General features: G+C 30.5%; 1 protein-coding gene across 1 annotated transcript in view; it reads left to right on the top strand.

The window, feature by feature from the left end:
- Window positions 1–14,371, top strand: part of LOC106469478 (C2 domain-containing protein 3-like) — a 70,195-nt gene that overhangs the window by 43,106 nt on the left and 12,718 nt on the right. The window contains exons 11-16 of the mRNA XM_022398010.1: window positions 189–311; window positions 4,704–4,765; window positions 5,959–6,141; window positions 6,750–7,432; window positions 10,448–10,598; window positions 12,785–12,836. Of these exons, the coding sequence (XP_022253718.1) occupies window positions 189–311; window positions 4,704–4,765; window positions 5,959–6,141; window positions 6,750–7,432; window positions 10,448–10,598; window positions 12,785–12,836 (1,254 nt within the window). The remainder of the gene's footprint in view (window positions 1–188; window positions 312–4,703; window positions 4,766–5,958; window positions 6,142–6,749; window positions 7,433–10,447; window positions 10,599–12,784; window positions 12,837–14,371) is intronic.

Genomic DNA, 14,371 nt, shown 5'->3' on the forward strand with positions numbered 1-14,371 from the left:
TTCTGTTACTATCAATATTCTTATTATTAAACTAACATTCATTTTCTATTCTGTTGCTATCAATATTCTTATTATTAAACTAACATTCATGTTCAATTCTGTTACTATCAATATTCTTATTATTAAACTAACATTCATGTTCAATTCTGTTACTAACCATATTCATGTTATTAACCTAACTTTTCAAGGCGTGAAAATGCAAGTGTATCAAACAGCATCATTTCACTGTAAAACTGAGGTGAAGCTTGACTACAGACATCAGCATACCATATCCTTGTCATCTAAAGATATTAAAGAAGGATTAGTTTCTGGTAAGCTTTTTACTATCTTTTTTCACTACTGGTAGGAAAGTATTGAATATTAATTGAATGATGCAGTTTTAAATTCTATATCCTTTCGTTTTTACTCTTGTATTACATTCACTGTCAGAAGAGAGAGGGGATAATGTGGAATGTATCATTATTATTGTGAGGGGAAGGGTTAGGAAGTGCCTTAATATCTGTATGTTAATTTTTATTACTGTCCATAGAGAAAGGGGAAGGTGTGGGATTTATCATCATTATTATTGTGAGGGGAAGGGTTAGGAAATGTCTAATATCTGTTAATTCTTCTTACTGTTTTACTGGCTAGTGCAGATCATCCAAGTGTAGTTTTTCACAAAATTTGAAACAAACAAAAAATGTCTTTATATGGAATAGTACATATACCCATTTCCTTCACCAGCTACTTGAAGTATGTGACAGTTGAATATTAGATATGACTAGAAACCTTGTCTTGGTGGACCCATACACTGTTGTTTTCATTTCCAGATGGAAATCCTTCTAGGTTATGCTCTTTATGTGAGTGGCTTTTGCTACAGTCTTTTTTGTTCATGGATTCTCACATATTAGAAGATGATACACTTGGCTTACTACATCTGGATACGACTTTTTGTAGGTCTTTTTCTGGAAAGTCCTGCAGCCCCAAGTTGAACCATATTCCTTTGTTTTCCAGTGCAATTAAGTACAAGGAATATCTCTTTCCTGGAAATTCTAATTCTCCAATATGAACACATTTATGAGCTGGGTATATGTATATTTTGCATTGGAAAAAACTGTTATATAACTTTCACAAAAGCAATCAATTATATTTGGTATCACACTTTCTATGAAATACTAAACAGTGATAAAATGTAGTTTGACTTTATATCAGTTGTGGTTGTCACTTGAATTGCTGATTTACATATTCAAAATTGTTAATATCAAACACAACCCTCTGTATATTTAGCTGTCATATCTCAGCAACTCCTAAGGACCTCTATCAAGTCTAAATGGTCTCAGAATTTGTCACTAGTCTCTAATTCAAAGGCCAATATATCTCACTATTAACTTTTGCAAGATCCAAATGCTAACTTACTTTTACTGTCAAAATGATAGAAGTGTCATTGATGCATTGTCATCTTACTTAATAGTGGAATTTATAAACCTTCTTTACCTTTCAACTTTGTCACTTTGATTGAATTATTCCAAGTTTTCATAGTAACGTAAGTGCTAATGATGTAGGAAAAAAACGTACAGGTCCTCTTATGATGTAATACAGTGTAATTATTTACTGTCGTTGTTGTTTTCCTAGGGCAAAGTTAGACATTAGGCTATCTGCACTCTGTCTACCATGGGGACTCCAACTTTCAATTTTAGCATTGTAAGTCCATAAACTTATCCAACAGGGGGAAAATTTTCTACTGACTTATAACGTTTATTACCTGCTTGTTACTCTTCATTATGTGAAGTCTTGTAAGTATATATACTCTGCTGGAAGAATGCTCATGATGAAGCTTTTATACCTAACACTTTGGCTCAATCATCAAAAAAAATATTTTCAACAAACATTTGTGCATTGCAACCAACAGGACAAACCACTTAATTTCATCAAGCTGTGGTGTTATATTCAGGTTAAGGACTCCATTTAGAGTGGTAAGTTTGGGACATACTGGTTGATGTAGCAGGATGAAGATGTATAAATTCATGGTCTTACAGCTGTGTTTTTTATTTGGCTTTGTCAGTTCGTTTATAAAAAGACATTCTATAAACCAGCAAGTTGACTTCTTTTTTTTGCCTTTAGGAACTAATCTGCTTCCCACTAAATTGAATGTTACTTTTGTTCACTTTTTTATTTGTTTTTCTTCATTCTCCAGTTTCAGCAGATCAAGTTCCATAAAATATTCTGTAAACCAACAGTATCTGAAAGGTCAAGTAAGGTGATTCCACTAATTGATTTAATTAAGATATGTTGATCTTTAATGTAAGAAATGTGTCGATGGAGGAATTTAATAATAGAATCTCCTAAATGGCAATGAAAGGTGAAAGAAGAGGTAACTTACTTTCAGTAAACTGGGGTCCGTAATCCATGAGTGGAATATAAATTCTGATTAAGAAGTTAGCACACAGGATCAAATACAAAAGTTGTAATGATTTTAAAGTGAGACCCAAAACTTGAGTACTTTCGAATAGTTCACTATTCTTCTTCAGGAGAATAAACCTGAAGAAGAACAGTGAACTATTTGAAAGCGCTCGAATTTTGGTCTTGTTTGAAAACCATTACAGATTTTTTATTTGATCCTGTGTTCTAACATCTTAATCAGAACCTGTAAACTAACCTGTTGACATCTTTTGTCTCTGTATGTAATATGATTCTTATTTATAATAATATGAATACCACATTCTTCATTTTCTATTTGATTGCTGATTTTTATCATTGTTTAATGTGAAGTAATTTCAATTTTTTATTTGGTCATTAGATGCTGTTTTGTGTTTTTGCTATTAAGATACACATAGAAAGTGAGTGAAATTATGTAATTCGATTAAGATTTTGATGTTATTTGTCATTTCAAACAAGGAACACAAAAGGTAAAGAGTGATATATACTTTTGAGGTATAAGTCAGTGAAATATATTGTTGAGTTCAGATAAAATGATACACGTAAATCTCGACATAATGCACTTCAATACAATGCAGATTCGGATAAAAGACAATTAGTGTTCGGACCCCACTTTTAAAAATGAATATGCATAAACAGTGGTAGTTTCTTTCTTTGGCTTTATTACAAAACGTCATAAAAAAGCATAAAAGAAACATGCTTCTTCCATCATTCTATTACTTTTAAATAACAGAATGGCTAAATCGAACATCAGCATAAAAATAGTGTAATTCTTTTCTTCACAATTGTGAAAAGTCAATTTGGTTATTTTTAGCCAAATTAGCCTTTGATTGGTCACTTTGCTAGCCATCGGTACACCATTATGGAACGGCGGTAAGTCTATGGACTTACAATACTAAAATCCAGGGTTCAATTCCCTGCATTGGACACAGCAGATAGTGCAATGTGGCTTTGCTCGAAAACAAACAAACAAACAAACTACCATTCTTATGATTATCCACAGTTCAAATCAAACAAATAAAATTAATAGTTTTATTAACTTTTTTCTGTGTGTTATTCCATAACCTGTTTTTTTGCCACATGTCAACATGGCCTTATTACACAGCAACATGGCCTTTTTACAAAGTGGCATGGCCTTGTTACACAGCAACATGGCCTTGCTGCACATTGATATGGCCTTGTTACACAGTGACATGGCCTTGTTACACATTGATATGGCCTTGTTACACACTGACATGATCTTGTTACACAGCAACATGGCCTTGCTAAACATTGATATGGCCTTGTTACACACTGACATAGCCATGTTACACAGCAACATTGCCTTGTTACACAGCATGGAGTAAGTTGAAACTAAGGAAGGTAGGATTATTTATTATCCTTACTATAACATGCCCTTGCATATTACATGTATATGGACCTGGATGACTGTGTTATGTCATGTTTAGGTGTATAGTGTTTTTAGTGTGAGTGCTCTTTGATAAAGTCATCTTCTGGCTCCTGATTGCCTTAAGGATCAGTTTTCTACCTTTTCCAATATACAATGTCTAATGTACCCATGTGCAATACATCCAAATAAGTGGAATTTTTGTTGGTTTCACATATTTTGCTACTGATATCCTCACTCAATTCAGCTAATACTTGCTATATTATAAATGTATAATTGAAATGGTTGTTGAACTTGAATCATGTTTTATTGGTTATTTGTTTAAACTCAGTCTTTGTGAGAACCTCGTGAGTTCCTCTATCAGTTGTAGGTGAAATTGGTTCAGCCATTTTCTCATAACATGTGACATCAGACAGACAGATGGAAAACTCTGTTGCTTATATATATATATATATAGATTAAAATGTGGTTTCCATAATAACCCATTTTGTTTGTAATATCCATTTTGGATATTTTACTGTTAAAGAATATTGCACACATTTTAAAATTTTCATTTTCTGAGATAGCAACTTTATTGTGTATGGGTCTCATTTTCTTGTCAGATCTTTGTTTTAGAATTCTTATTTTCTGAGAAAGCACTTATTTTATGTGTGGGTCTCATGTTTTGCTTCATTTCAGACATCTGATTTTCTGAGACAGTAGATGCCTTGTGTGTGGATTTCAGGTTTTGGTCAGATCTCTCTTCCCGTATGCTTATTGCTGTATGTGAATTAAATAACATGTATACTTGTAGCTTATTTGAGTTTTTGGGTGTAATAAATATTATAGACCTAAGATATTAAGATGTACTCAATTAAATCACATTTCATAATCTAATTATTTTATTACACCATATTCACAGGAATAACCATGGAGTTGAGGTGCCTTAATGGTTTTTGCTGTGAAGAAACACTAATTGCAAAGGTCAAATTTCTTCTTGTATTATTTATCAATGCTTGTAGGTATAAAATATGTTTGCATATTTAAATTAAACTCATCCATAAAAAAACATAAAAGATCAAGTAAATACTCAGATTTAAGTGTCTCTATAAATGATACGTCTTGCTGTCTTTGTAATCTTTGTAAGTGTATGTATAACAGACAGAATAATTAGAAGTTTTGGTGCAGTTTTTCGTAGAATGACAGCTTTTCTGGAGAGAAATGTTTCTTTAAGACTAGAATTTCTGCACAAAAGAAATAGAAAAAAAAATAATAGCATTTATATGTATATTCTTTTTTTTTCTTGTATGTGTGCATATATCTACGTAATGTAAAATATTGTTTGTGTTACTTTTTTATATCTTACAAGGTGGTTATTAAACTATATGGTTTTCAGTATCTTCCATTTTTCAGTAATTTTAAATTAGATGTTAAAAAAAATAAAATGTTATTATGAACTTCAGTTATTAAAAATAGTATATAAGTATGTGGTAGAAATATGTACTTCATTTGTGGAAAATAAAATATACTTGGCTTTTAGAGTTTTATAGATGTATCAAATTTTTGAAGGATTTTTAATCATGTAGTATATTTAATTCTTTGTTTTATGTAAAAAATATTTGTGTATTGGATACTGAGTTACTGAGACTTTACTTGTTTAATGATAATATTTTAATAGTTATAGTAGGCCTAAAAAAATAAATTAAACTCTAGTATATCTTTACACAGCCAGAAAATACAGTTAATTTAAATAATTATCTAGATATGTTAATCTTTTTTATTTTTGAAAAAATTTACGTTAGAAGTTTTTTTTGAAGAATTTGACATTTTTTGAATTACATTGTTGCTTAAAAGAAACATTATTTGAAGCAAAATATGTTGTGTTTCAATGACAAAATATTGATCATGTGATAGAGTCTGTTGCTAAAGAGAAAAAAGCATAATATTATACTACTTCATCTGTGATCTGATTAGTGAGTTTCACTATTGATTAGTTTTTTTTGCTTTTACATTAGGTACTTCTGATGAATCTTATTGACAGCTCATGAATATTAACAACTATGTGCATTTATAAATTATGTATAGCAAGACGGCTGATTTTGACAAAACATGATTAATAACTTACAATATATATAGTAGAAAGAAGTGTATATTATAATACTCTTTGTAATTTTCAGGGAGAAATTGCTATAGAGAAACTGGTGGAGCTTTTAGACAGTGAACTGAGTGTCACAGAAACTTTTACTATACCACTGCTGCCATCTAAAAATATGAATTATCTAGAACTATCAGAAACTATGGATTGTTTAATGTGGCTGGTTGTAAGACTAACTAATGAGAACCATTTTGAAATAGAAAAGGTAAATAGTTCATTTGATATGTATTGTATATTGTTCAGTCTGTACTTATACATAAGATTTAGCGATTTTTTTTTATTTTCAGATTGTTTACTATTATTGTATTGAAAGCAGTAGTTTGAGTTTTTTTTTTTATATGTGACTTTTATTAATTTGGAAATATCAGTAACTTTTATTTTGATATAGCTTGTTTTTTGTTTTTTTTTAAATCAGAATAGTTAAGCACATTATTTTCACTTCTCATCGGTTTGAAATTTGAAAATGAAAGAAATTAAAATTGTCTAATGATGTAAACATAATGGGATTGAAACTCTCTAATTAATATGTAATACTTATACATCTGTACCTTATTGAATTGGTGTCATTATGGTGAACAAACATTAAATTCCAAACTTGCATATATACCAGTCTAAAGATGAATGCTTGTTCATCATTAAAATATCCTTTCAAATGGTTAACATTAAACACTCAAAAATTTGTATCTTGAACAAGATGCGTAAAGTATTTGTTTTATCTTGGATTATATTTGATATGATTTCTAGGTGTTTTATATTTTGAGCTTATCTATTTAAAATGCTTAGAAATTAAAAAAATATTTTGTAATATTGCAGGAAAAAAATGCATGCCATTCAAGTTGCAGAAAGAATGTGAGTATTCAAACTGAAGAATTAAACATGCCTAACCTTAATAAATATCCTTCATTTGTATCTACCTCTGTTATGGTTGATTGTGATATTTCACCAGAAGAAAATGGTACCTTAGATTCAGCCTGGATGAAAAACTCTATGAATGTTATGCATAATAAAGCACAACAGACAGTTTTAGATGATGATGGGACTCAAAATCCTGGTGAAGATGAACCAGAAGTACAACAGCCTATTTATTTCCCGAGGCGAAGAGTTGTGTTTGAAGATGAGAAAACCAAGAATAAAGATAACAAAAATGACACATCTTCTAAACCATGGAAAAACCAATATAATAAACACATAACATCAACTTCTAGTTCAGCTGAGGATACATTTTCCCCCAGTGATGAGTCAGTTAAAGATGGAAAGTTGGAGGAACTTGACAAGTCTGGTTTTTTTAGGAAGGCTAAAGCATCAGCAGAATACTACAAAAATTGGAATGAATTTGTCCATTGTCTGTCAGCTACAGTACCAAGTGAACCTTCTGAAACCATACATGTCATGGATGAAGAAGCTGGACAGATTGTGTTCAGTGAGGGTCATAGATTTTGGGCTCATGTGGCTGTAGAACAAGCCTTGCACCTCTCCAAAGTTTATGACAAAGACAGGTAATTTTGTAAAGTACTGGATAAAACTAGCTTATACTGGGTTGAGCACCTTATATTAAAATGATTTTGAATATGGAAATCAACACGTCACATGACAACCACAGCTGATATAAAGTTGTGGAGGAACAGCATATATGAGAACTATGTTTTGATATTGTTTTCCATTTCATAGGTAGTGTGATGCCACCAAATATTGACTGCTTTTGGGAAGGGTATGTAACAGTCCATTCAGGTACAGGATATTCATATACTCAGATCATAAATGTGTTTAGATAGGAAATTTAGAATTTTCAAGACAGGGATATATATTTTGTTTAATGACATTGCAAAACAAAAGGAATATGGATCAACTTGGGGCACCAAGACCATCTAGAAAGAAACTTGCAACAAATTGTACCCCAGCTACTGTAAGTAAAATGCTTCTTTTAGATAGGTTATAGAAAGCAGAAAAACAGAAGTGGTGTGCTTTGGACATGATGGCCTTGTGATGGAGACTTTTCTAATGTTGCAGGACTATCGTAGAGATGGGCAGTCGTTAAATACAGTATGACTGAATCTAGCGATATGGACTGTCGTGATGTTGTGAGGCTAAAGAATTGTTTTAATATAACGTACTCAACCCTCTTTAACATATGAAGGTTTATATGTGTTTTCATTACATATTTTTAATATTTCTTTTTTGATGTTAACTTGTAGTTTTATTAACATTTTTAATATACCATTCTTTACATGCTTTGTTTAATATCATTGGTACAACTTACTTTCGCTTGGCTTGTGATCCTGTCTTAAAAAATTTATATTATTTATATAGTGATTAGTACATTGTACTTAACTTAAGCAAGTTTTATTCATCCAAGATACATTTTGAAAAATTTTATTTATTTTAAAACAAATATATAGTACTTGCTGTGAAGAAAATTAATTTTTTTCTGAAAACAGTATAAGGTTGTTAATGGCATGGTGGTGCCTATCGTCTTGTTGATTCATTTTGTGTGATGAGTTTCTACTTTAAATTAAAAGCTATATCTTAGGAACATTACGCCCATATTAGAGCATCAGAACAGGTAAAGATTAGCAACAGAACTGCTTAGAAGCTAACTAGATTCATGTATTTATTTATTTATTGTTATTAAAAATTTATGTTTGATATTGAGATAAAAAATACAGAAATCTGGGCTCTTCACTTTAATACTGTAATATAACATATGGACAACACAGGATCTTTTGGTTTTTCAAGGTTATCTTTTTACACCCACTCTTGAGGAAAAGTAAAATCTTAAACCCACTATTTTTGAGGAAATTATTAATTTCTATTTTAAACTCTTGTGAGGTGTTAGCCTCTACTTCTGCCATTGGAAACTCATTTTATAAGCCAAACATCTGTTAAAAAAGGTAAGCTGTATTAGTTGAAGATTAGCCCAGATTTTTTAAATCTTAACCTTGTGTCATTTTGTTCTGTTGTCTACAAAATATAGTTTAAAGAACTCAGAAACCTTTCTCCATATCAGTCCTATCTTGTAAACTTCAATAAGATTATCTGTTTCCCTTCTTCTGTCAAGAGAAAATAAGAGATCTTAACCTATATCTTATAAAAAATCACCTCCATTCCAGAATTGTCTTAGTTGCCCAGTAAATTAGTAGATGACATTAGATTTTTTTGGCTGAATTGAGGATATCAAGGTACTGCAGAATAATTTGGATCAGTTGGTTAGTTGGACAAATATTCATTAAATGACCTTTAATTAAAATGCTAAGCAATGCATCTGGGATAACATAAATATAAGGGAACACTCTTAATAATATGACTGAAGAAAAGGATCTTAGCATAAGAGTGGATTAGCCATCAAGGCAATGTTCTGTTGCCAGTAGTAAAGCTAAAAGAATGTTAGGGTGTATTCATACATTTACTAATTACAAGTCAAAATAGGTATTATCTTTATATAAGTTACTAGTTAGGCCTCACTTGGAATATTGTGCACAGTTTTAGTGTTGTTATCTAAGAAAGGATCCTGATGGATCAGAAACAGTTCAGAGAAAACTATGCCCATTTCAATTTCCTTCACATAAAGAAGAAAAAGCAAAGGCCTGAGAATGACATCAGAGGCACTTCATGGTAAGAAGGGTCCAGGGAGTGTGTGAAAGGATTTTCTTTCACTTGTGTCACATGAAGTCAGAGTTAAGCACTGTGCCTTTAAGATATTGAAAGGATTTTACTTTAATTAACTTCAAATCAATAGGTGAAGTTTCTTTAAAAAAAGATAGGAAATCTCTATGAATGCAAAATTTTGCTTTATCATTGAACCAAAAAAAATATTTATTTTATAAGGATCAAGCAGGTTGCTTATAATACATTATCTAATTTTTGATAAACATAGAAAATTGTGTAAAGTATCTCCAACATTTTCTAAGAGGTTTTTCTAGTGTAGATACAACATATATGAACAGTGTTCTGTTACTTTTTTTTTGTACTGAATTATGCATAAAATTCTTACAAATTTAACAATACTGTATATTGTTACAAATGTTTTGTATGTTTAGTTGTTTCAGGCTTTTAGTACTTGATGATAAGAAAGCTTAATTGCTTATGAATCCTGCTTTCTTTATTGCCTTGTAAATATGAACAATGTGGTAAGTTTTTTTTCAAAGTTTGTACAAGGTAGTTAAAAATATGTTTTCTTTGGAAGTGATGTCTTGTCTCCAGACCATTTGTTATTATCAATTAATTTGTAAATATTATGTTTTCTTTTGAAGTGATGTCTTGTCTCCAGACCATTTGTTATTATCAATTAATTTGTAAATATTATGTTTTCTTTGGAAGTTATGTCTTGTCTCCAGACCATTTGTTATTATTAATTAATTTGTAAATATTATGTTTTCTTTTGAAGTGATGTCTTGTCTCCAGACCATTTGTTATTATTAATTATTTTGTAAATATTATATTTTCTTTTGAAGTGACGTCTTGTCTCCAGACCATTTGTTATTATTCATTAATTTGTAAATATTATGTTTTTCTAGAAAAGAACATATTCTTCCATCTAGTTATGTTACCCTTGAGTGCACAGCATCTGACCACAAAATTCTAAGTACAGATATTATTGAAAATACTGATAATCCTGAATGGAAGTGGGATACTAATCTATGGCTGATTTATTCACAAGAAAATAAGGTATTTTTGTTCTGAGTTTTGATAGATTTATTACCAGAAATAAGAATCACCTTTTTCATTAATAACATTTTATTTTATAAGTTGTAACTTAAAAAAAAAAATCTTTGAATTTTTTATGGTCTTTATTGTACTTTAGGAACACTTTTAATTCATAATTTAATGTGAATATTATAAAGTACATAGCATTTGACAATTGTTAAATGTTTGTTTTTGAGAAAATTAATCATTATATTCTAAATCATATAAATAATTTTATTTTTTGTAAAACATTTCAGAATAGTTTAAAGCTTCTTTATATAAATAAAGAAAACTTGGAGAATCAAGTTTTTCTAAGTTTGAGTAATACTGTAAAAATGTATGTGTAGCATTCTCTTCCTTTTTTGTTCAACTGCTATAGCTCAAAAAACACTAGAACAACTCTGTCATAAACTCTATGGCATTATGTATCTCAAACACAAAGGAACTAGACAACCATAAACTGTGGCATATGTATCTCAAACACAAAACAACTAGACAGCCATAAACTGTGGCATTTGTACCTCAAACACAAAGGAACTAGACAACCATAAACTGTGGCATATGTATCTCAAACACAAAGCAACTAGACAACCATAATCTGTGACATTTGTTACTTAAACACAAAGCAACTAGACAGTCATAAACTGTGACATTTGTTACTCAAACACAAAGCAACTAGACAGCCATAAACTGTGACATTTGTTACTCAAACACAAAGAAACTAGACAGCCATAAACTGTGACATTTGTTGCTCAAACACAAAAGAACTAGACAGCCATTAACTTTGGCATTTGTTACTTAAACACACACAAGAACTAGACAGCAATACACTGTGGTGTTTGTACCTAAAACACAAAGGAACTAGACAGCCATAAACTGTGACATTTGTTACTCAAACACAAAAGAACTAGACAGCCATAAACTGTGACATTTGTTGCTCAAACACAAAAGAACTAGACAACCATAAACTGTGACAAAGGTATCTCGAATAGAAACGAACTAGACAGCCGTAAACTGGGACATTTGTACCTAAAACACAAAAGAACTAGACAGCAATAAATTGTGTCATTTGTACCTAAAACACACAAGAACTAGACAGCAATAAATTGTGGTGTTTGTACCTAAAACACAAAGGAACTAGGCAGGCATAAACTCTGACGTTTGTTACTCAAACACAAAGGAACTAGACAGCCATAAACTGTGACATTTGTTGCTCAAACACAAAAGAACTAGACAGCAATAAACTGTGGTATTTGTACCTAAAACACAAAAGAACTAGACAGTCATAAACTGTGACATTTGTTACTTAAACACAAAGCAACTAGACAGTCATAAACTGTGACATTTGTTACTCAAACACAAAGGAACTAGACAGCCATTAACTTTGGCATTTGTACCTCAAGCACAAAGAAACTAGACAGCCATAAACTGTGACATTTGTTACACAAACACAAAGCAACTAGACAGCCATAAACTGTGACATTTGTTACTCAAACACAAAGCAACTAGACAGTTATAAACTGTGACATTTGTTACTCAAACACAAAGCAACTAGACAGCCATAATCTGTGACATTTGTTACTCAAACACAAAGAAACTAGACAGCCATAAACTGTAACATTTGTATCTCAAGTACAAAGAAACTAGACAGTTATGTCATAAGTACATCTAGCTTGAAGAAATGAAACAGTTGTTTTATAAACTCTGTGACATACCTCAAGATCAAGGAAACTAGAAATTTGTATCAAAAACTCTGTGACATTATTATCTCAAACTCAAAGAAACTAAACAGCCATAAACTGTGACATTTATACCTCAAACTCAAAGAAACTAAAAATGTCACAGTTTATGGCTGTCTAGTTTCTTTATGCTAGAGATATAAATGTCACAGTTTATGGCTGTGTATCTGAAGCTCAAAGAAACTAAAGTTATGTCATAAGCTTTGTGACATTAGCACCTCAAGCTCAAATAAGCTAGACAGTTACCTAATAAGATCTTTGAAATTGCTATCTCAGTCTCAAAGAAACTAGACAGTTATGTCATAAGCTCTGTGACAACCGAAACTCTCAATAAAAACAACAGTGTATAAACATTTCATCCTTCCAGAACAATAAATATTTTGGAATACCCAGTAATAGTGTAGACTTATGTGAATTTCCTTCTTTTAGGATCTTATTTTCAAGGTGTGGCATGCTGTGGATAATAAAAGGAATTCTTCAGGTAAACATATTTGCAGTAACTCAGGATAATCACGTTAAAAAATATGCTTTTCAGTTTCCACAAGTATACCTTACAATTTTAATCAGTTTTTTTTCTTATGAAGTGACTTGTACTGTTTCAAGAAAGTTTTAAAAACTGTAATATTTGATAAAAACATAATAGTATTTGGGTAAGTAAGGAGAAAATTTATCAAGTACTTAATGTTAAAAAAATTCAAATTTTTTTTAAAAACAACGATTATTTTATACGCAATTCTATAAAAATGAGATTTTTTTTCAGTCTCAAAATTACAATAAAATACAAATAACTTACTGTATGGGATAAAAAAGTGGTAAAAAACCTGATAAGACTGAAAAACAATCTCATACACTTTACATGTTTTGACGTATATCACTGCGTCATCTTCAAGAGTGTAATGTTTTGCAAAAAGTAACACCTATTTATATAATTACCAGATCACCAATTTACATATTAAAGAATTTCATGCCATCTACTGACAACATTTCCATCAGGTCCATCATCCTTATTCAATAATTTAAATATACTTTTTTTTTACATTTAATTATCTCAATAGATTCATGTATATTCATACTAATTAAGTTTCCAAGTTGTGCTAAAATAACAGTTTTTTTCCCATTGAACTGTGTGTTTAGTTTCACTAATATGTTCTGCTAAAGGTGAAATAGTGATATTATTATTTTTAACATTTCTCTTGTGTTCATTCCTTCTTAATTTTAAATTTCTTCTAGTTTGTCCTATATAAACTGTTTAAGATTCACATAATATTTTATATATAAACCAAATTTTTCCATTAATTCAATGTTATCTTTACTTGTATTAAGAATTTGGGTAACTTTGTTTATAGGTTTGTATATCAGTAAAAATATTTATTTGTTTTTTAAACTTTTTCATTATTTGACAAGATAAGCCAGGTATAAATGACAGTACCAAACATTCTTTTTTACTTTTTTGACAGCTCTGTCAACAACATCAGGATTAAAACCTCTTTCTACTGCTATGTACTTAATTAATAGTAAATCATTATTGATATCATCCTGTTCACAACATAATTTTAGTATCCTATCTTAGTGATAGTTAGTTGTATTAACCTATTAGGATAAAGTTGCACTAACCTATTATGATAAAGTCACGCTAATCTACTAAGATATAGTTGCACTAATCTACTTATGATAAAGTCATGCTAATCTACTAAGATATAGTTGCACTAATCTATTAAGATAAAGTTGCACTAACCTATTAGGATATTGTTGCACTAATCTACTAGGATAAAGTTGCACTAACCTATTATGATAAAGTCACGCTAATCTACTAAGATAAAGTTGTATTAACCTATTAGGATAAAGTTGCACTAACCTATTATGATAAAGTCACGCTAATCTACTAAGATATAGTTGCACTAATCTACTAAGATATAGTTGCACTAATCTACTAGGATAAAGTCACGCTAATCTACTAAGATATAGTTGCACTAATCTACTAAGATATAGTTGCACTAATCTACTAGGATAAAGTCA

This window comes from Limulus polyphemus, unplaced genomic scaffold (genome assembly GCF_000517525.1).
Source record: "Limulus polyphemus unplaced genomic scaffold, Limulus_polyphemus-2.1.2 Scaffold3507, whole genome shotgun sequence".
In the NCBI taxonomy this organism is placed as follows: Eukaryota; Metazoa; Arthropoda; class Merostomata; order Xiphosura; family Limulidae; genus Limulus; species Limulus polyphemus.